The sequence below is a fragment of the Sphaerulina musiva genome (assembly GCF_000320565.1).
Source record: "Sphaerulina musiva SO2202 unplaced genomic scaffold SEPMUscaffold_3, whole genome shotgun sequence".
Classification (NCBI taxonomy): Eukaryota; Fungi; Ascomycota; class Dothideomycetes; order Mycosphaerellales; family Mycosphaerellaceae; genus Sphaerulina; species Sphaerulina musiva.
The window spans coordinates 1,559,767-1,584,015 of record NW_016017385.1 but is presented as its reverse complement, the minus strand read 5'-3'; the positions used below and the strand labels follow the sequence as shown (position 1 = coordinate 1,584,015).

The window sequence follows — 24,249 nt, the reverse complement described above, 5'->3', positions numbered from 1 at the left end:
AGCTACCTCCTACAAGCCCACGTGGCAATGGCGCATCGACCAAAGTCAAAACGCTCCTTTTTGCTTGGCGGCCGTGACCAACGCCATCTCCAGCTACATCGGTCCGTCTTTGGAAGAATCCTGCTAGGTACATGTACTTACATGTACCTGAAGGTACATGTTCGCAAGGGACATATTAGCTTGCAGACAAACAGAACAGCAACAGAACCTGTTCATCACCATAGATTCTCGACTCTCGTTTCGTACATGATTCTAGGTATGGTAGCTGTAATGAATGCTGGCCTGTATCCAGTCCAGACCATTGTGCATTAGGGGTGTACCGCTTCACTTCAAGCCAAAGCCCTCACTCTCGTCAACAGCCCTCCAGAGCTTCTCCTCGAGTTGTTCCCGATAGTCATATCTCCAAAGTACCAACATATTAAAACATGTCCGCGCCACCGGAAACCTCTCCCGTTCGTCTCGACCTCCGCCGCCCCAACCATCACCGCCAGCCTGTATCCGCAATATCAAGCTCGTTGCGCCCACTGCTGGTATCCGATCAGACCCCGTAATGAAGGTCAAGAGCTTTCTCTGCTTGTCGGGAGAAGCTTCACGAAACAGCTCCCAAAACCACCCAATCACAGGTGCTTCTTCTGCTGGATTCAGAATGAGTGGATGAGGGGGCTGGAAATGTCTCCAGTTCTCATACTGCGCAACTGCACGCAGAGAATCGACATCAAGAGCTTCATCGCTACCGCGAATAAGTAGCTCAATCTCTTCAGCACGAAAGAGGGATAATGCATTTCCAGCACACACGGTGAAGAACCCCCGCTTGAAGGGCTCAAACTGGCGAGCTACGGCAGTGTCCAGCATATACCGCACGTATGCGTCGACAAACTCGCGGCGATTCGTATTCGTCACTGCAATATTCTCGCCGTTGGGGACGAGAGGGACACTTTGTATGGTGCCATAACGCTCGATCGAGGCAACAAAATCTCGGCAGTAAGTCTCTTGAACATCGCCGTCATAGTCAAGGAGCTGTTGAAGACCAGCTGCCAGAGAGGGCCGGAATTCGGCAAGATCTTGGAGCGTATATGTCATTTGTCCCTTGGTACCGGTCAGCGAGGAGACGTTGTGGTTCGAAGTTCCTGTGATGGAAGCTGGCGCCGCCGCGAGCAGCTTCCGGAAGGCGAAGGGTGGAAGAGCAACATCTAAGATGGTGCTGTTGTAAATAGCGAGCCCCAGCAGCACACCAACTAGGTGATATTGGTCCGATGTTTCGAACGAGCTTGGGTTGAAGTAGCAAGTGTTCGAGTCGTCGTCATACACAAACATTCCGTGGTTGGGATCAAAAATATCACGAACAAGCATGAGAAACCATTCCTTGCGTGGTCCTCCCGCATCAACACCCTCTTCACCTGCGAAGTGGACCCGCATACCCTTTTTGAGATCTTCTTGCCCTGAGCCGACTGCTTCGCTAATCTGTCGCAGACTGTCCTCGACGATGCAATCCCGCCGGACGCGCAAGTGAAAGTGACCATCACTCCTTTGAGAGCGGAATATCTGATCGAAATAAGCTTCTCGTGCCTTCAGTGCCATCTGTCGTTGAGCATCGAACTCCAATATCTTGATTTTGGTGCCGATGGAAATGAAGAGGGGGTATTGGCAGAAGGTGAATTTCTCTCGCTTCTTCTCCCACTCCTTGAAGTCCTCGACCATATCGAGGTAATCGAGAAGAGTGTTATAGAAGCTCGAAGTATGCAGTAGCTGGCCACTACGTTTCGCCTTCGCTGCTGGCGAGAGCTCGCCGCCATCCAGGTGGGTGTTGATATGGGCAAAGCCGGGGTCCCGGCGCTTCCCTTGCCAAATGTTGTTGGCTGCGAAAAGGATCGACATCATTCGTGCCGCAGCTTTGACCTGCCAGTCTCCCGTCCAGTCGGGCTCCTCCTTGGTTTCATTCTGACCTTTGTTCATAGATCCGCCAAATCCCAGCGCGGCATGCAACTGTGCCGTGGTATTCCTGGACCTCCCTGAAAGCTCATGTGTTGTACCAGCCTCAGCAACTCCACTCTTACCGCGAGGTCTCCCGGACCGGCGATCGATTCTGTAGGTGACAAAACTGGCTACCAAATCCACATGCTTGACAAAGAGCTCTTCGTCGAAGCGCGAGTACCAGGAGATCAGATGCCGATGGCAGCTTTCCGGCGAGTGCGCCAGGAGGCCAAAGATACGCTTGAGCAGCCCGTTGTGCTGGCTGCCAGTGCGACCAGGCGATTTTCCATGGGCCGGCTTGACAGGACTTGATGGTGCTTTCCCAGCAAACCTGTCGGATGTAGAGCGGTCGAGACCCCGGCTACGACCGGATCGTGTACGTTGTGGCTTCGTCGACGGATACAATGACGGATTTGCGAGCATGATAAGCAGCCATCTCAAATCTTCAGGCTCCTTCAACGGTCGAGTAGGCCTTTTGAGCATGTTCTCTGTGATCTTCAGTAACGTCCTGATAGCATGTTCTCTAGCGTCAGACAGATCCTCTTCAATCTCTTTCTTGTTCATCTCATTCCCTAGGCAAGTATCGTAGAGTTCCGGACTCTCGCGTTGAACGCTATCTCCCAGTGTCTGCCACTCTTGACCCGCAGAGTGTATCGCGCCGTACCAAGACGCAAGCTCCACCCAATTGATATTCGGCGATCTTGCGCTGACCAGTTTGCGTGACCCCTCGCCAACTCTCTTGCGTCGCACTGCCTTGTCAGTCTCTTTGCTCGCCAGTCGGCCAGTCCACCAACTACCATTCTCCCCAATATCTCCTAGCAATAATGTCTTCGCATCCAATTCTGACAGGCCGTCCATTGGGCTGGAGTTCCAGTTGTCGGTCGCCGCCTCCCGAGATGGGACCTTGATCTCGCTTTCACTGCGCGTGCGACCATTTATACTTGGCCGCGTGGTGCTGAACGAGCCATTTAGGCACTGAAAATCACCAAAGCTGGTGACAAGGTAGTCCTCGAGTGGCCTAAAAATGGTTTTGACGCGATCATATTCGCGCCGCTGCTCCACTTCTCCGGTTGTGGGGCGGGGGCTTTGTTGCTGTCTGGGGGAGTTGTTTCGTTCACCAGGGGTCAGAATTCCGTTCGTAGGTGCTAATAGGTTGTTTGACGGCCGCCTATTCGGCGTCTGCACAGGCGGAGGAGGCGGCCTGCGATCTGGTCTCGCTGGTATCGGCACTGGCTTCCGGGGAGTCAGCCTCGGTGGTCCAGGTCCACTATGTGCAGAGGGATATTGCTCAGGAGGCGTTTCTATTCGAGAGCCGCTAAATTGCTCGAAGTCGGCATAGTCGCGGATGGTAGCCTTGGGCAAAGGAGTTGCAATTGTTTTCTGGGAGTTGCCTGGCAGGGGCTTCGAAACCGGCGTATCTGCAAATTCGTATGCCTTTATTTCTTGGGCGGGAGAGTTGGAAGCGAGAGCAGCTGAGAGTTGGTCACGACCGAGCACATTCTCCGTTGGAGACGGTGGTCGCTGTGTACCTGTAGCATCGCCCGTCCGCCGACGACATCGCGCCTCGAGATATGTAAGCACACATCTGTCGATGATCGCCCGCGTTTCTTCGAACGAGATTGGGACTGGAGCGGCAGTTGGCAGAGGTCGTGCTGGCTCGGTAGTTGTGGGGTGAGGGCGAGATCTGCCCTTGTCCTCTGCAGGCCGCTGTTCTGCGGGCTGGAGATCATTGATGGTCAGACAGCATAGGCAGCGGAACCTCAGCAGCGCCGAGGGTACCTTGCATTTGCTGTCGCAACACATGCATACTCGTGTGGCCTTGCCATCTTCATCCACCTGGTTTCTCTTGCTTGAGATCACTCGTGTAGGCTTGCTCGGCGGCGCTTCGTCCAATACAGGTACTAACTCGTCGTCGAGAGGCACATCGGTGTCGTGAAAGGCCCCAGTGCTCTTCTTTCGACCAAACAACTTAGGCAGCGGGTGGCTCGCGGAGCGACTGTGAGCATGCTGGCGCGGGGCCTGTGCATGTGGGCGCGTGGGAGACAGCGTCGGAGGCTCGAGGAAGTCGTTTGGTGGTCGCGGTAGGGACTTATTGCGACTGTACGGGTGGTTGGAGTTCGAGGGCCCGGAGGCTGATGACGGCACAGCTGAGCTGCTTCCTGCTGCAGAGAGCAAGCGGGACGACCACGTCGACGGCATGGTGCATCCCCCCGCCTACCTTAGACGTTGCAGCGCGCCTTCGCGACGCAGAGGGCGAGAAGTCGTGGACACACAGTACCCGAGTCGACCTCTCAGCGACACGCGAGCGGTACATGTGCCTGAATCTGAATTGGAAGCTCCAGGTTCGTCGTGACTAACTTAGCAGGGCGGCCCAAGCTGTCATCGATGGCAAAGGGCTCCTGCTTCGGCACGGAGGTACCTTACATGTAGTTCGAGGAGGGACCACTACTGACTGTGTCGGTCGGTCGAGGGCGTACTGTGGCAACTACGGCGTCCTCGGAGTGGCAAGAGAAATTGCAAGAGAAGAGGAGGCGTCCAAGCCCGCCCAGCGCAATCATCGCTCGACCGCACTATTAACATTGTGTCTGTGCAATGCAAAGGATGTAGCCTCTGAGTTGCCAAGAATAAGTCTGTGGTCGATACGAAGCGATGCCCTGAACCTCCCGTGAACTCAAAGCTGCCCGTTCTGTTTCAGACTACCTACACGTCCACACGTCGGTTTGACCGTTTGAGGAGCCGGAGCACCCGTTATGTTACGTGCAACGTGAATGGCAGCACATGGTCAGCGATAGCAGCAACGCTCCATTGCAATGGCTGTTGACATTGAAGCATAAGGGATATATACAAAAGAGAGCAGATTGCCAGATGTGGAAGCGTCAAACACGAGGGACATTCGAGGGAGCTAGGAAACTCGTGAAATTCGTGTGGAAGCGCTTGGGCATTTTTTCGTTCCATCTTCGGCCATAAGCTCATCTGATGACTATTTGACCATGAAGCGCGCCCACGATATGGACCACACCCATTTTCCTCTGCATAGAAGACATCTCCAGACCAACGCAACTCCAGAACACAGTCGCTGCAACATGACCAGCAATGCTCCCACCTCATCAACCTCTCCTCTATCGGTAGCGCCACAGAGAAAGGGTGTTCTGGCGCTTCCAGGTGTGGCGACGACCGCTGGTGGTGTTGTTGTAGCGATGGCCTTTGTTGAGTCCTCTGCTCTTCTTGCCAGTGGCAGTGAGACCACGAGACTCGCGGTGCTTGTGCACTGGGTTGACGATCCAGTTGATGCGGGCATCGCGGCGGATGGCCTTGTGCTGTGGGTCCACGAGGATGACCTCGTAGTACTTGTAGGTGCTGTCCTGGTTGACCCAGTAGCTGTTGAGCACGCGCAAGTTGGCAGCACGGCGGCCGACACGCTCCTCAGCAGTCGACTTCAGCGAGCGCTGGTACTTCAGCTGGTTGATTCCCTGGTTGGTAGGCTTGCCTGTATAACTAATCAGTCTCCCGCCTACTTGCGCATGTTCTGACGCCCTTTCATACCGTAAGTGGCACCCTTTGGTGCAGGCCTCTTGCGGCCTCCACGGCGGACACGCACGCGGTAGATGACATAGCCCTGCTTGGCCTTGTATCCGAGACGACGAGCCTTGTCGGGGCGCGATGGGCGGGAAGCGCGGTGGATGACGTTCAACTGGCGGAGCTAGATTGATGTACTCTCAGCAATGTTCAACGAGTACGCTCAAGACACAAGCACATTCGGTGAAGAATATGCCATATGCCGCTCATGGGGTTGTGCATCGTACCTCCCAGCAGCGAACGCGAAGCAAGAAGCGCATGACATCGCTCTGCTTCTTCTTTTGCAGCTCCTCGAGATACTTGTGGGCACCCATCTGTGCACAGTAGTTAGCGACTGATTCTGCGCCAGGCTTTTACTGTCCCTCCAAAGGATGGGTATTTGTAGGAGGCTCGTTCAAAGTGCCATTGTGTCGCAATTATCCTTTCCGACTGCCAATGTCCTTCTTCTGATCCCCTACTCGGTGTGTCGTACCTTGACGGTGTGGTGGTATTGGCGGGTGGTGCTGGGTGTTCGTGGCTTCGTGCCTTGTCGTCGTCTTGGGAAGTTTTCCAGTCAGCAAATCGAAGCGAGTGTGCGAGAGAGGCTCTGCGGACTCTTCCGACTTGGCATCATCTCCGCGACGACGTGACGGGACATGCGCACACCGCTTGCACCTCAGTAGAAGGACGATCACGCTATGCTTGCACGTTGCGGCACATATGTACATGTAGCCCCTTTCTATTATTACGTGCATCACTCCATTACCTTAGTAGCCAGTATCTTCATTATATTCGAACATAGGTACCTAGTTTGTTTCTTCTTCTGTCCATCCCCCATCCTCCGCTGGCGCAACAAACGAATGACACAAGCAGGTGGTGACCCCGCCTAGAATCGCCATCGCTCGCCGTCCGGAACGCCAGCGCCTGGACTGGGCCAGATTCTACCAAAGTTAGGTACCTCCTACCTCCTACCTCCTAGTGGTGGTTCATAGCACAGCCTGTTCCACGAGGGGCACTCCATCCTCAAACCCTCCACCTCCTCCTCGTTTCTCTACCGCCTCATACCTACCTACCGCCTACGGTCGCATCAATCAGATCTCTCCGGGCGACTATCACCAACTCATATGCGCCCACACCAGACGGACACTACATCTGCTGCTTCCCAATGACGCATTGCCTTCATTGCATCTTCTGAACATCACATGCCGCTAAGGTGATGTCCTTCATCGACGCTTCCGATTGCATGCCAAGTCCCCGCCCACTCAGCTTTTGTGCCGCACTGCTGCCTACATAATACCTTTGGCGAAGCCGGAAGCCTGCACGACGCCAGCAGGACTTCATTTCTTGTGCCAAGCCAGCAGACTCTACATGTTTGATCTCGATGGTCTACCGCGGGAAGGTATAACACGCTCGCCTTCGTAGCATTTGCAAGCTGACCGTGCCATAGCCTTCAGCGGGTTGTGAGAATTGCCGCAAAGCCAAGAAGAAGTGTTCTCTGGGAAGTCCATGCTTGCGATGTATCAAGCTCAAGAAAGCATGCGGCGGCTACCGCGATGTCAGCCAGCTCCAGATACAGGACGAAAGCGCAGCCGTCATACTTAAAGCAAATAAACAAGGCCCACGAGCATCCGGTTCCTCCAAATCGCCTGTAGCAGCGCCAGTCGTTCGAGCAACTTCTTTGCATGGCAAAAGTACGCCTGAAACGCCTGGGTCAAGTACAGCCACAAGCGAGATCTCATTGCCGCCAAGTAGTGCCGCTGATTCGCTTTCCCATAAGCGCAGTAGACCTACCCTGGTGGATCTCGATGCTACAGAGGCCGTCGAGATAAATGCTCCGGGCGGTACGTTCCTCACGTTCACGATGAAACCCACACCAGAAGATCTTGGAAGCAACTACTTCTTCTCGAATTTCACTTCAGACAATGGACATTGGTCCGTACTTCGAAATTATGAGAAGAGAGCAGAATTAAATCCGTTGCTAGGGTTTGCAATGAAAGCCTGTGGCTTAGCGGCGTTGGACAATGTCCACGGCGTGCAGATGGGCCGCAGTTATTCGAGGATGTTGTACGCCCAAGCTCTGACGCTGCTCAACAAGGCGCTGCGTGATCCGCGGCAATGTAAGAGTGATGAGAGCCTCATCGCAGTCGCAATGCTGGGTTACTTTGAGAATATCACCTGCGACAGCAAGGAGAGCATTGCATCTTGGAAGGCGCATATTCAAGGCGCAACGCAGCTTCTCAAGTTGCGTGGCAAGGCTCAATTCAACTCTGCGTTTGGGCGAATGCTCTTTCGCGAGAATCGAGCTCAATTCCTCATTCGTTGTATCTGGGATGACCTCGAACCGCCAGCATTCTTAATTGACTGGGAAGATGACCTTCGCAGGTTGTCCGATGAGCTGCAATGGATCGGACCTGCCGACGAGCTCACAATGTTGACCTTCGAGTTTGCGCAACTTCGATACGAGTTACGGGTCCGAAAAGTATCGTATAACGATGCAATTGCTACAGCAAGCGACATCGAGATGCGAATGTCACAATGGGCCGCCGAGCTGATGAAGACGAACCCTTTCTGGCAGTATCGCCAAGTCGAGGTCCCAGATAGCCCTGAGGTCTGGAACGGCCAATGCCACATCTACAATGGTCATCCTACAGCTAGTGTGTGGGGCACGTAAGTAGAAGCACCCGCTGAAAGGCATCACATGTTCTGGTCTTGATGCGTTGCTCTGGCTTTCTGGTCTGAGTCAGACTCTCAAGCTCAAAGACAGAAATTACTCAGCCTTGACCGACCTCTTGAGAAACATGCTTATGTGAGACGAACTTTTTGCAGGTATCGAAACGTCCGCATCATGGTCACCAGGACACAAGAGTTCCTGATTCGAAGGCTTGCACTCAGCCCAGAGCAGAAAGAGAGGCAACTGAGTTACCTCAAAAGTGTACGTCGGCAGATGACGGACGAGATATGCATGGGCATTCCCTCTCAACTCGGTCACGGCCCGACCAATAATTCGAAGCACATTCTCATCACCGCATATTCTTCCATATGGCCGCTGTTCTTCGCAGGAACGTGCGCTCTCGAGAGGATCGGACCTGGTCTGTGGAGCACGGCATTGCAGGACATGACTCCCAGCCAGGAAGCGAGTACGTCGGCAGCTCTCGCACAGGCCATGTGGATCATAGGTCGTATGGAGCATATCTCGAGGATCGTCGGACTAAAGTGGGCCGAGGGCGTTGCGGCCACGCTTCGAGGGGACTTTGCCATGCACGAAGAGCTTCTGCCGGAAGGTGGACCACCCCATGGTGCACATGTCCCCATGTTTTGGCTAGAGCGCATGGCAGAAATGCGGCGAAACCGAGAACCTGGGTGGTTGAAAAAGGTCCAAGAAGGGGGACCTGGCCCCAGAGTCACGATGGAGGAGAATGCTCCTCTCAGTACTGGTCTGATGGCCGGGGCATATCCCAAGGGTTTGTGGAAGGGACGTGTCCAGGTCGATGAAAAGACCAAAAAGTACAGGAACAACAGCATGAACATCAGCAGCATCATCAATCCTTGAGCAGATATGAGATATCGACAGTGATTCTATTTTGTACATTTCTAATGTAACAACAACAACAATAGCAACAAGACCTTGGTCGTCTAGATCTGTGTGTATCTCAGATACGGTTTGACCTCTCGGACCTGCCCAAACTTCTGCTTCGCATCGGCAGTGCTCATACTGGGTGGGACAATGACATCGTCTCCCACTTGCCAGTCGATCGGAGTGGTGACTCCCTTCTTGTCACCCGTCTGCAGACTATCAATGACCCTCAAGACCTCGCTGGTGTTGCGTCCGGTCGAAGCAGGATACATCATGGTCAAGCGAATCTTCTTATTCGGATCAATGATAAACACTGAGCGAATCGTGAACACGATGCCCGTTTCCGAAGCGTCCAAATCCCGCTGATCAACCATATCGTAGAGAAACGCGACTTTGCGATCCGCATCCGCGATGATGGGAAACGACAGCTGAGTGGAGGAGAGCTCGTTGATGTCTTTGACCCATTCGGCATGGGAGTCTAATCCATTGGCGGAGAGACCAATCATTTTGACATCGCGCTTTTTAAACTCATCCTTGAGCTTCGCGAATGCCCCGAGCTCGGTCGTGCAGACGGGAGTGAAATCTGCGGGATGAGAGAAGAGGATGGTCCATTTGCCTTCGATGAAGTTGTGGAAGTCGATGTCCCCGTGAGTGGTTTGGGCTTGGAAGTTGGGGGCGACGGAACCGAGACGCAGCCTGAGAGGACGAGTCAGTATGCTAGTGTCGAAAGCACAGCACAGTACCTCCTAGTCTCACAAGAAGCGAGCGTTTTCTGTCACATGCACACATGCTCGCTCATGTTCACTCACCTTGGCTGCTCTGCAGGGGTGCTCAGAAATCTCTTGAAGATCGGGGATGCCTGTCGGCTGGCGAAGCTGCCATGGGTGGCAGATAGTCGAGTTGCGCGCAGAGCGCCGCGTGCCAAGATCGATGCCATGGTGATTGAATAGGTATTGCCCCGAGCGGTTATGTGCTGCAATAGGAGAATTGGCGTACCTGTGCTTGTAGGTATTTTCTCAACCTGGAAAGTGCAAAACGCCACCCGTCACGCAATTGCAATGTTCGGCGGAGAGGCCTGAGGCTGCCAGCCAAGACGGCGGGGCGGGGCGGAGCGGAGCGGGACGAGTCCGCGCTCTTTTTGATCTCCTTCCCATTTCAATGTTGCCCGTTCCAAGCCTCAGTCCAAGGTCTTCCATCTTGACGACAACGACCATCCGCCTTACTACTTGCCACCTTCGGTATACATGTTTTTATCACGACGCTCCCTTTGATCCACCCACGATGCATCTCGCGGGCCTAAAACTACCTACAGTCTGACATGTATGTGGCATGCGGGGCCGATGACCAGTCTTCTAGGTCTATCCTTTGCTGAGGCTGCTACCGAGCTGCAGCGCGCACGCGCGCACACGCACCACGCACACATACGCACACGGGCAGCAGGGTATATTCATCTCCGTGCTGTACGTCAATCAGCAGGCACGGCGCATGAGAAGGATGGAACAGCAATGGAACACTACTACATTATACTATGGATGCTACGGCTGTACCCTTACTCGTGGGATTGATTCCGGTGGACGCCTCCGAGGCTGTATACGGCAGGACAGGACGGCCGTGGTGAGCATGGAACCTGAATTCCTGGCAGCGCACTCTGATTAGCTTCTCACGCTATGGAGGTAGAAGTCTACCTTATATGCTTCTACCTTACCACCTACCTTATGCATGCATGACCTAGACGCCAGCGCACATCCTCTGCCATGCCATGGATGCCATGCCATAGGTATTCCTGAATACTGATCCCGCCACTACACCCGTTGCAGCCCGCGCTTCGGATGCGTTCAATTAATACCACACCGGCTGGGATAGAGTTGTGTCTGCATGACCCACAGAACGGGTCCACGTGTGGCAATACCGCTCTTGCAGACTACCGTTGCTGATCTCCTCTCGCGCGCGCGCGGAAAGTCGAGGTCTAACGTCGTCTCAGAGCGTGCTGATATGGGATCCAAGCGTCCGATGGAACGTGACTGCTCTGGTAACTATAGCTTTACACAATATATTTACCAGGCCTGCACCAGTGCAGTCCAGTCCATTCCTTCCCTACATCTCTTTCATCTATACCTAACCGGAGTGATCATGCTTGCAGCATGGCTTCTTATTGCCTGTGCGGCCTCGATGGGAGTGGCATTACCGCGCTCGCAACGGGCAAGTACAGCATGCCAGAACTACCATCACGAGGGTTACAACAACGGTAACGAAACGCATACCGTCCGTTCGGGCAACTACACCAGGAATTATACCGTCAGTGTGCCGACGGGTTACAACGACAGTCCCCGCAGGAAGTGGCCCGTGATCATCGACTTCCACGGCAACAACGGAACACCGGATCAACAGTACAACAATTCACGCTTTTTCGATTATACCGCAGGTCAGCAATACCTCGTGGTCTATCCTCAAGGAGTAGAAGCACATTGGCAAGGACCGACGTATGCAGTCAAGGGCGTGGACGATTTGCAATTCGTCACGGATCTGACTTCGAAGATCAAAGCCGAGTACTGTGTCGATCATGACCGCGTGTATGCTTCGGGCAAGTCCAATGGAGGGGGATTCGTAGACTTGTTGGCCTGCTCACACCACGGCGACGAGTTTGCCGCGTTTGCGGTGGCTGCGGGGGCCCTCTATTCTAGTACGAATTCCACCAGCTGCTCGAAGAAGCGAGCGATGCTGGAATCTCACGGTGTCGCGGACAAGGTTATTCCGTACGCTGGAGGAGTGGGAAGTGGTGGGCCGTTACCAGATGTCTCTCAATGGGTAAGGACTTACCGAAGATGACGATGATGATGATTGACTTGAAACAACCTCTTTTCGAAGTACAGTCGCTGACACATGTCCTTGATGATTTTCAGGTGAGCTGGTGGGGACAGCGAACGTGTGGATCGAACGCGACGGCGAGTGATTCTCGCAATATGGGAGGTTACAACACCACCAGCTACTCCTGCGGCAACTACACGGAAGCGATCAAGCACTACCGAGTGTTCGAACTTGGTCATTGCTGGCCGAGCGGCACTTCCAACAACTATGATGCATCAGATGTCTTCAACCAAACCGATCGGAAGTGTCTCGACAAAGCTTTGGACTTTACCCCCGTCGTCCTAGACTTTTTCAGCAAGTGGACCCTGCCGAATGCTCCACACAATTGATGCTTGCTGTACCTGACCAGTTCACTTGGCAAAGCGCCCACTAGCATAGGTAGCTTCCTTTTCTCATTCTCATTTCATATGCCGCCTCGTACTTTTTCTCCCATACCACCAACTCCCGAACCGATATCGATCATGATACAATCCTCCCCCCACTCCCATCGATGCCACATCGCTATACCCTCCGCCTCGATGATGATGATGATGGTGATGATGATGATCAGTCATAAATCTCCCCATGAAATATAACCTCTCCAATTCCCTCTCCCTTCGTCTCCGACAATCCGAGCAATCCCGCTCCTGAAAAATCGTTCGATCATGTCTGCAACCGGATGCCGTGATATCAAAGGGTAATAGCATCGCATTGTGGTCATGGTGGTGATGAAGAGGATCGTTAATGCGCATCATTTGGTTGTAAAAACACGTACATTGGCGTCCTTGAATTTGGTGCATGTGGCCGCAGGTGTAATGGTAGGATGTGAGGGGCATTACCGCCTTCTCGTTTTTGGGGGACCTCCCCCTTGGATCGTCGAGTACTGTAGCGTTTTGAACGAGAGGTTATTGGAGATGGGGCGGTTTATTTATCGCTTTTTGCGTTGTTGCCAGGGTTAATAAAAAAGTTTGGCTGTGTTGAGAAGAACGCCAATGTGGACCATCGTGTGTAGGTCATCAACCTCAGTTATAGAGGCATTTTGGCCTCAAAAGATTGCTTGCTTGCTGGTGTGTTGGGTGAAGCAGAGCTACCTAGTCAAAGAACTGAGCAACAAAGTTGAGGGGCGCAGGTCTGACATACACACAAGGGAAGGTGGCCTACCATATCATTCTAGATAGACCAGTGCTTGCACAAGAGGGGGGAACGTCAATTGCAAGTGGACTGTTGCACAGTTCACCTCATCGATTGCTTGGAGCAAAGATGATGTCGATGCGCGTCCTGGTCCTCATCGAGGAGCTGCGGACGGACAGAGGGAATAGGCATATCTGTCTAATTGCACGGGCTTCAGTGGCCGTTGCCATAGACCCATGCGTGGTGCCTGTGGCAGTACATTGAGTCCTGGAGTGGTTGGCGAATCCACACCCTGCGCATTCGGTCAAGGCAGCTACAGCATTAATGACAGCTTGCCAGTTATGGGACGGCGCCACCTGTTACCCGATCGTTGCGAGTTGGTACAATAGCGGCAAGGGCTGGAAGCCTGCCGTTGCCGAATAGCGTCTGACATTAACCAACTGCGAATGGAAAACTTGGAATACTTCCAGGCCAACCGCTCGTCGTACTGACATGCATGGGGCTGCAATCGTGAAGAGTGTATACACCGGACTGGAGCAGGTCGTGGTAGCGGCATCATGCGTTGACGTACAAGTTTCAGACGCAGCGACTCCGGGTCAGTCACGCCAGTCTACAGCCCAAGTGCTGCGGCTCCTGACAGGAACCCACACCCCATCAGAGTTGGACGAGCTGGTATGTGCGATCTATACCCATCGAAATCATGCAATGTCTTCCGCTGGAATGCGAAGGCCAACCGCCACCGCAGGACGGTTGGAACGATGTCCGCGCCACTTGGCCTTCGAGCTCATGGCAGATTGCCCAGCTGAGCCTGACAGCGGGTAGCCACAATATGAACATGCAGACAGCCGCAAAGAGCGCTGCTAGCACTACGCTTTCGGGCAGGCTGCCCAACAGATCAACTTCCACAGTGTCGGCTGTCATGCACCCGCTTGAACGCAACAAAGGTATATGCCTGGATAACTTGCGAGAGATCTTCAATACGATGGTCAAATCGTAACGTTGTGACGAAGTTGGCTACACGGGATATCCTGCCTCGGTACGGGCGGTAGCAACGGCATTGGACATCGTGGACAGCCCTGCGTGGGTGGTGGTCATTGTCTATTGGCAAAGCTGAATTGCCAGAAAGACCAGTCAGAGGCTGCACGAAGCAAACATTGATTAGCAAACTCTCCAACGCTCGCCGGTGCGACAGACATGAATCGATTTGTGATCTGTATTTGGCAGATCATCAAAATGAGTTCTGGGGGCGAATTTCTATACCTCTTCTGCGATCGCTGAAGTCGAGATATACTCAGGAACGACATCGTGGTTTTGACAGCGGATGCATGTCATTCCCACGCTATTTCTGGGCCAATGTTCTTGCAGTCCGTCTCAAGCGAGGTTACACGTCCGCCTAAAGTAGCAAAGCGTGCTGCAGGCTTCCGTGTGTGTTATCCAGACCAGGTCGTTCGGGATGCTGATCCTCAGTCGAAGCTTGAGCGTGTAGCAATGTGCTTGTCGTCTAGATGCTGTCAACATTGCCCATTCGTGACCCGTGCCGAGCTTTTATTCTCAAAGCAGCATTCGTTGCTGTTGAGCCATGCTCGCTCAGCCCTCGTCCATGTCAACCCCCTCGTCGTCCTCTCTGTACGTCTCTTCAATCGACGGCACAACAACGTCCCACTGTTCTAGAATCTCGTCCTCATCGCCTGGGACACCATCGTCGCCTGCAAACTTGAATGCCACAATATCACCGTTCTTCAGTCCCACACCTTGCGGACAGTCCTTGGCCGAGGACGAACCGGGTTTCGCCTTGCCAGCAGTGGCCTTGCCCTTCCCCTTGCCACTCTCTTCGATTTGCTCAAAGTCACTGGTGAGCGACGTATAGCCTTTGCTTAGGTCGTTGCGATCGTTGGCCGAGCCGAGCTGGATGTGGTCGGCGTTTTTGGGAATTTCTTTGCCATTGAAAGTGCCATCTGGGTTGGTTTCTACCAGCGCGTGCAGCAGTTCTGCGCGCACTTCTGACAGTTTCTGTAGTGGATCGACCTCTAGCAGGACGGTGCGGGTGTTGTGCTTGAAGCGAAGTGTCCACGTCCGACTGCTTGGTGTGACACGGTGGGACATGGCAATTCTCTCCCTGTTTTTCTCTCTCTCTCCCTTTTTGTGTGTCTGTGTGTGTGTCTGTGTGTGTCCGTGTGTGTGTAGACAGAAGCGTCAAGTTGTGAGTGCCCAAGGGATCTTCCCCTTTCTGTTCCAGGAACTGCAGAGAAGGGACGAGAAAGAACGCGTCGACTGCTTGAGGTCGGTCACAACTCACACGAGACCCATGTCCCCCCAATCGCGCCAAGCCAAGACAGGTCGCCCCTCCCTTCGTTTCTCTTCCTTTCCTTTCCTTTCCCTTTCTTGACGCTCTTGCTTCTTCTACCTCCTACTACGTATACAGCTACTTACTCTTCCGCACTCCGAAGCGACAAACTTCCCCTCGGTGACTCTACAAAAAGGTATGTGACCGCTTTCCTCTTCCCTGCCCTCCCTACCTGATGAATATAATATAGCATGTATTACCGTACAGCACTTCGGTGCTCATGGCGATCAAAAAAATTATCATTTGAGTATTTCTGACTGCCACTACATTTCGCATCACGAAGCTAGCTACGCATCTGCTGTACAGCTGCTAATGTTATCACGATAGACAGTATACTGCACCATGAGTGTCCCCAAAGCGCCTCCCGGGCACTTCACGCTCCTATACTTCGCCGCCTCGACGTCCTACACACAGAGGGAGCATGATTTCCTGCCTGCTCCCATGCTGTTAAGTCAGCTTTATGATAGGCTTGACGAGCACTACCCGGGCATCAGGGAAAAGGTGCTGTCGACTAGTGCGTTGACTGTGAACTTGGACTATGTGGATGTAGAAGAAGAAGCCGCGAAAGGTGATGAAGGGCTTGCCCTTCAAGCTGGCGATGAAGTAGCTATCATACCACCCGTCAGCGCTGGTTGAAACGGCTATGTTGATCATGGGACATCACCACTTCACCCCACGCCCACCACGGCGCCTCTTGCGTGTCCACTGGGTGCGTATGCATTATTAGCACCAGTTTGGACTGTAACAAGTACACTATTGCCGCCTTGCCAATGGCGCCAAGTACAGCATCACTCATCGGCACATTAGTCGTAGCCGCAGCCATCATCCGTGCTGGGCGCCGCGCTCAAAGCAAGTGGAGACTCCATACTCCAGGACATATGTCCTGATCAGGAAGCTGCGGTTTCCGCTTGGTTCGGCTGCCGGTCGAAGGCGTCCCAAGTTCGGAACAAAAAAAAACCAGCTTCACGGTCCATCGGCTCAAACGCATGTCAGGCAGCCAGTCAGTCGAGCCTTTTGATAAGCAGGGGTCCAGCATCGCGAACTTCTCGATGCAATTGGGCCAAGCACAAGGCAATGTTTCTTCATATGGCAAGCGTTATGTAGATTGCTGGATTTGTCCCGAGATAACAGCATGACCGAATCTCGAAGGCTGTTCGAGAACTACATCTATTTTGCGGATCTTGCAAGCCTGTCTGCAAATCTATTCACTTCTATCCAGTCCTTCCGACACTGTTCCACTTCCGCTCCTGCTGATACTGTTATCATCTCACAAGTGGCTCCCGAGCTCGCTTGCTCTCCAATCTCGCACACAAGCCACGTCCCTACTGTCTTTTCCCCCTTCCGGAATGTGAGTGCATTCAGAAGACTTCCACTCCGAGAAAAACCCTCCTGATACACCGGCCCAATATCCTTGAAGACTGCCTCGCTGATGTCTTCACCACGAAGCCTAGAGTGATTGCTTCCGACTTCACTCTCAAACAATGGCTCTCGACAGCTATGTTGCTTCTCTCTTCGTCAGAACTACCTATACCTTATCATGATATGATTCCCGCCTCCATGGGTCCAATATCACTCACCTCACTCACCTCACTCCTTCCTTCTTCATCATTACACTACACTACTTTGCCAATATCATCCAAAACATCACCACAAAGACCATGCAAACAATCACGCCTAGTAACAACACCACCCAGTACCGTTTTTCCCTCTTTGGCAGCCAGATCTCAATCTGTGTTTCTGTCCTGGCAGGCGGAGGCAAGAAATCTCGAAATGATCTTGTTGTTGTTGCTGAAGTCGACTGTTGTAGGGTGCCGTATTCTTCTGGTTGTGAACGGGGCATGGCTTTCCACCTTTTCTTTTTTTTTCTGTTTTTTTTCCTGCTCTTTTTTGCGTGTGTGGACATACGTTTGGGCTTTATGAGTCTTGCGGGAGGTTATTGTCATATCATGGTCAGTCAGTCAGTCAGTCAGTCAGTCAGTCAGCCTGAAGGATCATGGGATGTGGCTGGAGCTGAAGCTGACCACCTTGATGCTAATAAGGAAAGTCATGAAGTCATCTGATCTCTCACTCTGTCCTTGTTTTCGTAGTTCGTACATACAACGCGAATGACTCTGAAAATAGTCACTATTGGCAACTTTTCAAGTTTTTGCCTGGTTCTTACGCTTTCTAGCCTCCCCGTCTCCCTAGATCTCACTCTTCGTTGTATGCGACATCAGTACCCAGCATGAATGCGCAATCGTGTGGATGACTATTCACTGTCACTGTCCTCAACTTCACCGTCGAGCATCTCTTCATCAGAACCCTCGTCCTCACTAGCATCGCCTTCCTCTTCGCTGTCGGGACTCTGCTCTGCGCCCTCGTTCGTGTTCTTCTCGGCTGCGCGTCTCCTCTCCTCTTCCTTCCTGCTCTCCTCCAGGACCTTGGCTTTTTCCTCTCTGGTTTTCCTCTGACCAACCACATACGCTCCAAGAGGTGTTTTCTGCTCCGTGACGTCCTTCAAGAACGAATCTACACCTTGGCGATGATTGGGCGCAAATTCTACCTTGGCTCTCTTCTCCTCGACCCACTTCGAGTTGGCCTCGAGCTTTTGTACGAGCAGCTGGACAGCGCTATTAATCTTCGTGTTGTTGTTGCCGCCCTTGCCCTTGCCCCGCTGATTCACCTCTTTGAGCCAGCGGCGCAGCATGACGGTCACTGGAAGGGCGAGTTCTGGGAAAGCGATGTTCTTCGTCCAAATGTAGAAGAATTCGGAAAGAAGTTCTTGTACCTGTTCAGCGACTCCATCTTGATAAGTACGCGTACGAAGGTACGACTTTGGCGCGCGAATCGTTGTGTTGAAGTCCAGTGGCTTGAGAGTGGTTGGCTTGGGCGGCTTGCGCATCTCCGCACTATTGAGAACCTCATACAAGGGAGCTGCGAGGGGAATGTAGGTTCCTGTCGCGAGGCTGACGCGCAGCAAACAGCGCACAAGCTGGAATCGCAAAGGAAAGTATGTAGCTGTGGGAATCAAGCGAAGTGCTCCAAGGGTAACCTGCACAAAAGGATATATCAGAGCCTGCAGTGGTGAAGTCGATTCCGTGCAGTGCATAGCCAAGACTCTGCCCCAGAAGTCCAGACTATGCACATACTGCCAGTTGTAGACAGTTTTATAGCTCTCATTTGAATTGTTCGTGATACTGCTGCGCAGGTGCATGGCCAAACTTCGGATGAACGTGAACGCAGTCGTATACGCGACACCACCTTCACCGCCAGCAAGACCCCACAGCTCGGCTGCGGAGTTCTTCATCAGGTTGACGCCGGCCATGGTATGCACAGTCGTGTTGCGCGAACCCTTGACGAGAGCCTGGTAGGTAGCCTTGAGCACGTTCTCGCGAATACCAGCATCACCGATCACGGTCAATCGACGCATGACCAGGAAAGCTGCAATTCGAGTAGCCTCGGTATTGCTATGTGAAGACCAGACCACGGTGACTGCTCTTGACACATCGCGGACAAGCTTTTTGAAAGACAGGAGATATGGTAGAAGTGGCAGCAGCGACGTGAGGGTAAGACGAAGCGTCGCTGGATCCGAGAGGTGGTCCAAGAGGTGCAGAATGCCAGAAATCTGCGAGCGCAGTATAGGCCCCAGTGTCTTGAATTTCTTAGACTCTGTGGGAACATGGACCTTGCCATTCTTCGCGTCCTGAACTGGCAAGTGGTGCTCGAACACCTTGGAAATCTCCTTCAACGCTGTAGTAAGGAGTTCGTGGTACACCTGTGGATTCGAGACCGAATATTTGAATTCCTTCTCCTCAGCTTCTGATGATGAGCTCTGCGCAGCCGATCTGAAGGCAATCACGACCTCTTTGGCGGCTCTCAGCGAATGCTGTTCCTGAAGCGCTGCCCTCCACTTCTTCACAGTCTTCATGTCCAGCTCGTTGCCTTGTGCCTCGTCTTCTGAGTCGTCCTGCTTCTTTTGCTTTTTGCGCTTTGGCTCGGGTTGCTCATCTTCGCTCAATTCCAAGTTGTCCAAATCATCAAAAACTTCGGGTTCATCCTTTTGCAGCACTTTGTGGAACTCTGGGTCATCCTTGGCCAGTCTGTCGAGCTGCTCCTTGAAGTCTCCCACATCACTTTCCGAGTCTGAGTCTGCCTCACTGTCTCTCTGCATAGGTGCCTGCTCAGCCGAAGCATCCGAGTCTGATGCATCGCCAGCGCTGTTGCGCTTCCTCTTGCTGCCCTTCTTTTTGGGCAGTTCTGGTACTTCGAATCCGCCCTGAAAGAACTCGTCCACGGTCATATCATTCAGAGCGTCTGCTGCAGCAGGCTTGGAGTTCCCATTAGTAGTTGGCTTGCCATCTTTGTCCGGGTCCTTGCCCTCTTCCTCGGCCTTTCTCTTCTTTTTGCGCTCCTTCAACTGTTGCTGCTGCTTGGTTTTCTTCTGACCCTTTCGCTTCTCCAAGATGTCCGACAGATGGTGCTTCTGGAACTTCTTGGTCGACTTGCTGACAGGCATTGTCGCGGTCTTGGATGCAGTATGGAGTCGAAACTGCGCGACAGAAGTGCAATATTCGCGTCGTAGGCAAGAAAGAAGAATGCAAGAGAAGACGGGATGGAGGCTCGATAAATTTCAGTGGACCCTGCTCCACAGTAGAATTGCCCCGAGACGAGGAAGCTCCAGCTGCAGCTACATGTACCTCCTACAGCAGCTACAGCGGTTACAGCGAGGATACAGCCAGCCTGAGCCAGGTAGTTAATGTATTTTGCATAGAGCAACACCATGTATGGCCAACAGCAGCTGGCATATGCGCCGACACCCTACAGCTACACGCCGTCCAGCAATCTGACGGCAACCATCAACCTTGACGAAGAGGTCCAGCTGGCCGACAGCGCCGCCGAACGCGACTTGTACGAGTCGCTGGCCGAGATCTACAGCATCATTGTCACGTTGGAGGCGCTGGAGAAGGCGTACTTGCGCGACAGCATCAAAGAGTCCGAATATACCGAGACGTGCGACCGACTGTTGCGCCAGTACAAGAGCAACCTCGCCGCAGAGCGCGTACAGGCCGCCTTTGTTGACTTGGACACCTTCAAGGCCGATTGGGGAGTGCGTTGTGTTCTCCTCCCCTCACGTCGGCGTCGACCAACACACTGACAGACCGCCTACAGCTCGAAGTGCCCAAAGCAACAGAACGGCTGAAGATTGGCCTCCCTGCCACCATCGAGAGCGTTCCCACGCGTACCTCCTCCCAACACCACCGCGCTTCCAACTCCCACTCCGCAGGCGTCAGTGGCTCCGGTGGCGCCGCCAATGCTTCCGCTATCGTCTCTGCCTCGGAGAACTTCATCACGCTCTTCGATGCTGTGCGCATGAACATCTTGTCCAAGGACACGCTGCACCCCATCCTGGTCGACACCATCCAGGCTGTCAACAAGGTCACCGACCGAGACTTTGAGAATAAGGGAAAGATCGTGCAATGGCTCATCACCTTGAATCAAATGCGTGCTGCTGAAGAATTGAGCGCGGAACAGGCGCGAGACATGCAATTCGACCTGAATGCTGCATACGAAGGTTTCAAAGCTACACTCGAGTGAGGCACACTGCACGAGATACTGAGCTGTACTTCAGCCGGAATGGACGCCATTGCTCACGACTTGGCATCGTATCATCGCCAACGTACGCTCCACTGAATTGGACTATTACTGCGGCTCCTCTCCTGTGGCGCTCGTCAATGCCAAGAACGACGTCGGTATTCCTGGAATCAAACAGACTCCACGGCAGCATCGCTCGAAACAGCCGGCTGCAAGAATGAGCGCCGCACATACACCTGGTTGTTGGTCCTGTGGTTGCTTTCTGCATACTCCCGCTCTAGTATTGCATTGGGCCTGCATGATGGTGAATGCAGCGGACCATGGGCTCCGAAACACAGTTACCTCCTAGTTGCAGTCTGCAGGAAGGAGAATTGTGGAAACAGCATACCTCCGCAGCACCGCATTGCATTGCATACACCTGGTTGTAGTTCGCAATCTGCATAATTGGCGTTGATATGCAAAGATGCCCAAGCAAGACAATCTTTAAGCTTTATCTTCTCCAAATCGGATCGGGACCCGGCTTTCTGGCTGTTGCTAGCTTGTGTTTCTTCCCGCGCCGGGCTCATGCTAGTGGGCGGGCGCGGCTCTGCTACCGAAAGATATTCGGCTCCCGACTTGCAGCATCACGATGCTGTTGAGGTCAAGCCATGGCTTTACCAAGAGTGGAACTCACTGCCAGAGACCTGGGACTGGCAGATGATTGCCAAGGCGAGGAGGAAGAGGCATTGGATGGTACGTTCGGTCCACATTCTTCATCGTTGAACTTTCGTTCCTGCATATACCATCACTGAGAAAAGGCCAGTCCGCTGATCGTTCCAGCAGTGCTCGATCTTCCGCAGCTGTACACCAAACCGAATGCAGAGTCTCTGCTTCTTACCCTCGCCGATCTAAGCTCGCAGCCAGCATCATGGGAAGCGACGCCTCGTAGTAGTGGAACACCCACAGGCCCATTGTCTGGGAGCTCCACGCCGTATCGCAGAAAGAGAAAGATTCGCAGTGATGGAATACCCAGTTACTTGACCAAAATCATATCTAGTCGCCTCGCATGGATCGAGGATGATGAGCAAAAGGAATGCATATGGGAGACTGCTGCACAAAGGCTCAGTGAGCGCAGCGGGAGAACTGCTATGGGTGCGATATCCCGCTCTTTCGTCATTCCGCTATCTGTGCCCCCCTCCCAGGAAGACAGCACTGGTGTCGCAACCACACATGGAACGGGCTTAGATTTGCCCGAGGAGTGTTTTGAAGTCACTCTGCACGAACCGGCATTGACAGGTGACACGCTTGGCCTCAAGACGTGGGCGTCGTCGTTCTTGCTGGCGAAAAGACTTGCTGTCCTGCTGCATACCCTTCCCCAATGCCCACCAGACACTTTCATTCTCGAGCTTGGTTCAGGCACGGGCCTAGTGGGTATGGCAGCAGCAGCAGTGTTCGGAAAGCATGTGATAGTCACTGATCTGCCCGAAATCGTGCCCAATCTCGATCATAATGCCAGATCAAATGCACACACACTTGCTGCCTATGGAGGAAGGTGCTCTGCTACAGTTCTGGACTGGATGCAGCCTGATGTATTCTGCCTCGATGAGATTCATCATGGCGATGCACATACCTTTCCTCTCATTCTCGCCGCAGACCCCATCTACAGCCCAGAACATCCTCGACTTCTTGCTGGGGCAGTAGGTCATCATCTCATGAAGACTAATGATGCACGTGTGGTCGTGGAGATGCCGTTACGGGATGCCTATGCTGTGGAACGTCGGGACTTTAGAGAGTCCATGAGTGCAAGCGGACTTGTATTACTCGATGAAGGCGAGGAGACTGGTTATGATGACTGGTCTTCCAACAGCGAAGACGACCTACTTGAGGTTCGATGCTGGTGGAGCATCTGGGGCAGGTGCTAAATGAGTGCTTCGTGCACTTGCGAGGGTTCGACTATCCTGAATAGGTGCCAAGTCTTGAACGACAACCCCTAATTCACAGCTGTTGACTTTCGCCACGCATTCACGACATGTCCATCTTGCATCATATGTTGTTTCTCATGGTTCTTGATCGTTCTGATTGTCATGGAAACGCGCGCATCTGATGGAGCAAACAAGCATACTTAGCTAATCTATCGCCCTGGTTTGCTTGCTGACGAGTGTCAAACAGCAGCAAACATAGTACAGACGTTTGAATGTCTAGTCTTTCTCTGCTCGAACCATGTGAAACACTCTTCGGCGTTTCCACTGTTGAAACAACAGATAACCAGACGTCTTCTGCCACCAGTGCCCATCATACTGTACCCATCAAACGATACCAGAGACCCGGAGTGGACATTTTACCATGCAGAGTGAGCGCAGAAGCAGTATACATTGCATTGATCACCCTAAGACTTGGAAGACGCTGCCAGGTTGCGAGGAGTACAATCAGACAGCCGATCGTATTGTGAGGGGATTCTCTACATTCGAGTGGCCGAGAGGAGAAGAAGAAGAAGAAGAAGACAAGAGTCCTTGTCCCTCGCTATTAGCGAGTATAGATCTCTCACGCACGACGAGTGAAGACCCTGTTGTAAACAATCCTGAACGATTGACGGCGACAAAAAAGGGTGGTGATGGTGGTGCAATGACACTTTCCGAAATACTCAATGCTGCTGCGGCTGCTGCTGCTGCTACGATACCACAACACAAAATCGACGATCCCTGGCTGATGCAACACCTTCGAGAAGCGAAAGCGAGATGGTCCGGGTCTGAACCTCGATATCTCGATGAAGTGTACGGCGTTGGGAATTTGTTGTGGTTGTCTCCGGCTGTCAATGGTGAACCTTCTTCTTCTTCTCCTCCTCGACGAGATTCTCAACAGTCAGACATATCGGAAGGTTCCCATCCTGCTTCAATATTCAAGCATGCTCTCCATTATGTCAAGGATGGTGGTAGTCTAGATGATTCTTTCGAGCTGAATCTGAACAACACCACGGAGCTGCTGGGTAGAAATGATGATGCTGATTCGGACGTGAGTGAGCTGGATTTGACAGAAGTCAGTTTCCGGTAGGTCAAAAGCAGGCTTGACGAGGTGGTGGATGATGAGTACGACGGGTAATTGTTGGGACGGGATAGATAGATACATAATCCACGCCATGTATTCCAGGCGACGATGGTACCGCACTACTACAGCGGCAGCATTCTGCACGATGATATCTATCTATTCATCTATCTATCTCATCCTCTCTCTCTCTCTCTCTCTCTCTCTCTCTCTCTCTCTCTCTCTCTCAACAAAGCCTCCT

General features: G+C 52.9%; 14 protein-coding genes across 14 annotated transcripts; 9 read left to right on the top strand and 5 right to left on the bottom strand.

Moving 5' to 3' along the window:
- Positions 1-211: 211 nt before the first annotated feature.
- On the bottom strand, positions 212-4,229 carry SEPMUDRAFT_148204 (HECT-domain-containing protein). The gene has a single exon (XM_016904773.1). It carries the CDS (start codon positions 4,168-4,170, stop codon positions 325-327), a length of 3,846 nt encoding a protein of 1,281 aa, XP_016762631.1. The 5' UTR covers positions 4,171-4,229; the 3' UTR covers positions 212-324.
- A 526-nt stretch (positions 4,230-4,755) lies between these two features.
- Positions 4,756-6,073, bottom strand: SEPMUDRAFT_148203 (ribosomal protein L15e). The gene is made up of 4 exons (XM_016904772.1): positions 6,020-6,073; positions 5,775-5,861; positions 5,515-5,671; positions 4,756-5,458 (listed from the first exon to the last, which is right to left on the bottom strand). The coding sequence occupies exons 2-4, from the start codon at positions 5,859-5,861 to the stop codon at positions 5,091-5,093; spliced, it is 612 nt and encodes a 203-aa protein (XP_016762630.1). The 5' UTR covers positions 6,020-6,073; the 3' UTR covers positions 4,756-5,090.
- A 503-nt stretch (positions 6,074-6,576) lies between these two features.
- On the top strand, positions 6,577-10,093 carry SEPMUDRAFT_148202 (uncharacterized protein). Its single transcript, XM_016904771.1, has 4 exons — positions 6,577-6,925; positions 6,974-8,193; positions 8,353-9,796; positions 9,910-10,093. Exons 1-3 carry the CDS (start codon positions 6,908-6,910, stop codon positions 9,074-9,076), a joined length of 1,962 nt encoding a protein of 653 aa, XP_016762628.1. The 5' UTR covers positions 6,577-6,907; the 3' UTR covers positions 9,077-9,796; positions 9,910-10,093.
- On the bottom strand, positions 9,160-10,037 carry SEPMUDRAFT_115775 (thioredoxin-like protein; the record flags this gene model as incomplete). Its single annotated transcript, XM_016901198.1, has 2 exons — positions 9,160-9,796; positions 9,910-10,037. The coding sequence occupies 2 exons, from the start codon at positions 10,035-10,037 to the stop codon at positions 9,160-9,162; spliced, it is 765 nt and encodes a 254-aa protein (XP_016762629.1).
- Positions 10,094-10,299: 206 nt separating the features above from the next.
- SEPMUDRAFT_148201 (uncharacterized protein) lies at positions 10,300-10,791 on the top strand. The gene has a single exon (XM_016904770.1). The coding sequence runs from the start codon at positions 10,423-10,425 to the stop codon at positions 10,663-10,665; it is 243 nt and encodes an 80-aa protein (XP_016762627.1). The 5' UTR covers positions 10,300-10,422; the 3' UTR covers positions 10,666-10,791.
- Positions 10,792-11,269: 478 nt separating this feature from the next.
- Positions 11,270-12,294, top strand: SEPMUDRAFT_140250 (carbohydrate esterase family 1 protein; the record flags this gene model as incomplete). Its single annotated transcript, XM_016902929.1, has 2 exons — positions 11,270-11,905; positions 12,001-12,294. 2 exons carry the CDS (start codon positions 11,270-11,272, stop codon positions 12,292-12,294), a joined length of 930 nt encoding a protein of 309 aa, XP_016762626.1.
- Positions 11,806-15,282, bottom strand: SEPMUDRAFT_148200 (uncharacterized protein). Its single transcript, XM_016904769.1, has 4 exons — positions 14,336-15,282; positions 13,106-14,213; positions 12,001-13,031; positions 11,806-11,905 (listed from the first exon to the last, which is right to left on the bottom strand). The coding sequence occupies exon 1, from the start codon at positions 15,176-15,178 to the stop codon at positions 14,663-14,665; it is 516 nt and encodes a 171-aa protein (XP_016762624.1). The 5' UTR covers positions 15,179-15,282; the 3' UTR covers positions 11,806-11,905; positions 12,001-13,031; positions 13,106-14,213; positions 14,336-14,662.
- On the top strand, positions 13,568-14,072 carry SEPMUDRAFT_115773 (uncharacterized protein; the record flags this gene model as incomplete). The annotated part of the gene is made up of 2 exons (XM_016901197.1): positions 13,568-13,747; positions 13,821-14,072. 2 exons carry the CDS (start codon positions 13,568-13,570, stop codon positions 14,070-14,072), a joined length of 432 nt encoding a protein of 143 aa, XP_016762625.1.
- Positions 15,283-15,522: 240 nt separating the features above from the next.
- On the top strand, positions 15,523-17,281 carry SEPMUDRAFT_148197 (uncharacterized protein; the record flags this gene model as incomplete). The annotated part of the gene is made up of 2 exons (XM_016904768.1): positions 15,523-15,555; positions 15,747-17,281. A coding segment is annotated over exon 2 (363 nt), but the record flags the coding sequence as incomplete, so codon positions are not given.
- On the top strand, positions 15,523-17,281 carry SEPMUDRAFT_124654 (uncharacterized protein). Its single transcript, XM_016901929.1, has 3 exons — positions 15,523-15,555; positions 15,747-16,922; positions 16,997-17,281. The coding sequence occupies exon 2, from the start codon at positions 15,762-15,764 to the stop codon at positions 16,053-16,055; it is 294 nt and encodes a 97-aa protein (XP_016762623.1). The 5' UTR covers positions 15,523-15,555; positions 15,747-15,761; the 3' UTR covers positions 16,056-16,922; positions 16,997-17,281.
- Positions 17,282-17,491: 210 nt separating this feature from the next.
- On the bottom strand, positions 17,492-19,944 carry SEPMUDRAFT_148195 (Noc2-domain-containing protein). The gene has a single exon (XM_016904767.1). It carries the CDS (start codon positions 19,912-19,914, stop codon positions 17,668-17,670), a length of 2,247 nt encoding a protein of 748 aa, XP_016762621.1. The 5' UTR covers positions 19,915-19,944; the 3' UTR covers positions 17,492-17,667.
- A 220-nt stretch (positions 19,945-20,164) lies between these two features.
- On the top strand, positions 20,165-21,173 carry SEPMUDRAFT_62912 (vacuolar protein sorting-associated protein Vps28). Its single transcript, XM_016909616.1, has 2 exons — positions 20,165-20,505; positions 20,568-21,173. Exons 1-2 carry the CDS (start codon positions 20,179-20,181, stop codon positions 20,991-20,993), a joined length of 753 nt encoding a protein of 250 aa, XP_016762620.1. The 5' UTR covers positions 20,165-20,178; the 3' UTR covers positions 20,994-21,173.
- Positions 21,174-21,381: 208 nt separating this feature from the next.
- SEPMUDRAFT_132143 (uncharacterized protein) lies at positions 21,382-23,072 on the top strand. The gene is made up of 2 exons (XM_016902475.1): positions 21,382-21,722; positions 21,813-23,072. The coding sequence occupies exons 1-2, from the start codon at positions 21,638-21,640 to the stop codon at positions 22,889-22,891; spliced, it is 1,164 nt and encodes a 387-aa protein (XP_016762619.1). The 5' UTR covers positions 21,382-21,637; the 3' UTR covers positions 22,892-23,072.
- Positions 23,073-23,312: 240 nt separating this feature from the next.
- On the top strand, positions 23,313-24,017 carry SEPMUDRAFT_106809 (uncharacterized protein; the record flags this gene model as incomplete). Its single annotated transcript, XM_016900654.1, has 1 exon — positions 23,313-24,017. One exon carries the CDS (start codon positions 23,313-23,315, stop codon positions 24,015-24,017), a length of 705 nt encoding a protein of 234 aa, XP_016762618.1.
- Positions 24,018-24,249: the final 232 nt, after the last annotated feature.

Excerpts from the sequence above, each read along its gene's own strand:
- SEPMUDRAFT_148201 (XM_016904770.1), top strand. The coding sequence starts at position 10,423 with ATGTGGCATGCGGGGCCGATGACCAGTCTTCTAGGTCTATCCTTTGCT.
- SEPMUDRAFT_62912 (XM_016909616.1), top strand. The coding sequence starts at position 20,179 with ATGTATGGCCAACAGCAGCTGGCATATGCGCCGACACCCTACAGCTAC. Across the intron at positions 20,506-20,567 it reads CCTTCAAGGCCGATTGGGGA|CTCGAAGTGCCCAAAGCAAC; the intron begins GTGCGTTGTGTT and ends GACCGCCTACAG.
- SEPMUDRAFT_148202 (XM_016904771.1), top strand. Across the intron at positions 8,194-8,352 it reads ACAGCTAGTGTGTGGGGCAC|GTATCGAAACGTCCGCATCA; the intron begins GTAAGTAGAAGC and ends AACTTTTTGCAG.
- SEPMUDRAFT_148203 (XM_016904772.1), bottom strand. The coding sequence starts at position 5,861 with ATGGGTGCCCACAAGTATCTCGAGGAGCTGCAAAAGAAGAAGCAGAGC. Across the intron at positions 5,672-5,774 it reads TTCGCGTTCGCTGCTGGGAG|CTCCGCCAGTTGAACGTCAT; the intron begins GTACGATGCACA and ends ACATCAATCTAG. Across the intron at positions 5,459-5,514 it reads ACCAAAGGGTGCCACTTACG|GCAAGCCTACCAACCAGGGA; the intron begins GTATGAAAGGGC and ends TTAGTTATACAG.
- SEPMUDRAFT_132143 (XM_016902475.1), top strand. The coding sequence starts at position 21,638 with ATGGCTTTACCAAGAGTGGAACTCACTGCCAGAGACCTGGGACTGGCA. Across the intron at positions 21,723-21,812 it reads GGAGGAAGAGGCATTGGATG|TGCTCGATCTTCCGCAGCTG; the intron begins GTACGTTCGGTC and ends TCGTTCCAGCAG.
- SEPMUDRAFT_148204 (XM_016904773.1), bottom strand. The coding sequence starts at position 4,170 with ATGCCGTCGACGTGGTCGTCCCGCTTGCTCTCTGCAGCAGGAAGCAGC.
- SEPMUDRAFT_148200 (XM_016904769.1), bottom strand. The coding sequence starts at position 15,178 with ATGTCCCACCGTGTCACACCAAGCAGTCGGACGTGGACACTTCGCTTC.
- SEPMUDRAFT_124654 (XM_016901929.1), top strand. The coding sequence starts at position 15,762 with ATGAGTGTCCCCAAAGCGCCTCCCGGGCACTTCACGCTCCTATACTTC.
- SEPMUDRAFT_148195 (XM_016904767.1), bottom strand. The coding sequence starts at position 19,914 with ATGCCTGTCAGCAAGTCGACCAAGAAGTTCCAGAAGCACCATCTGTCG.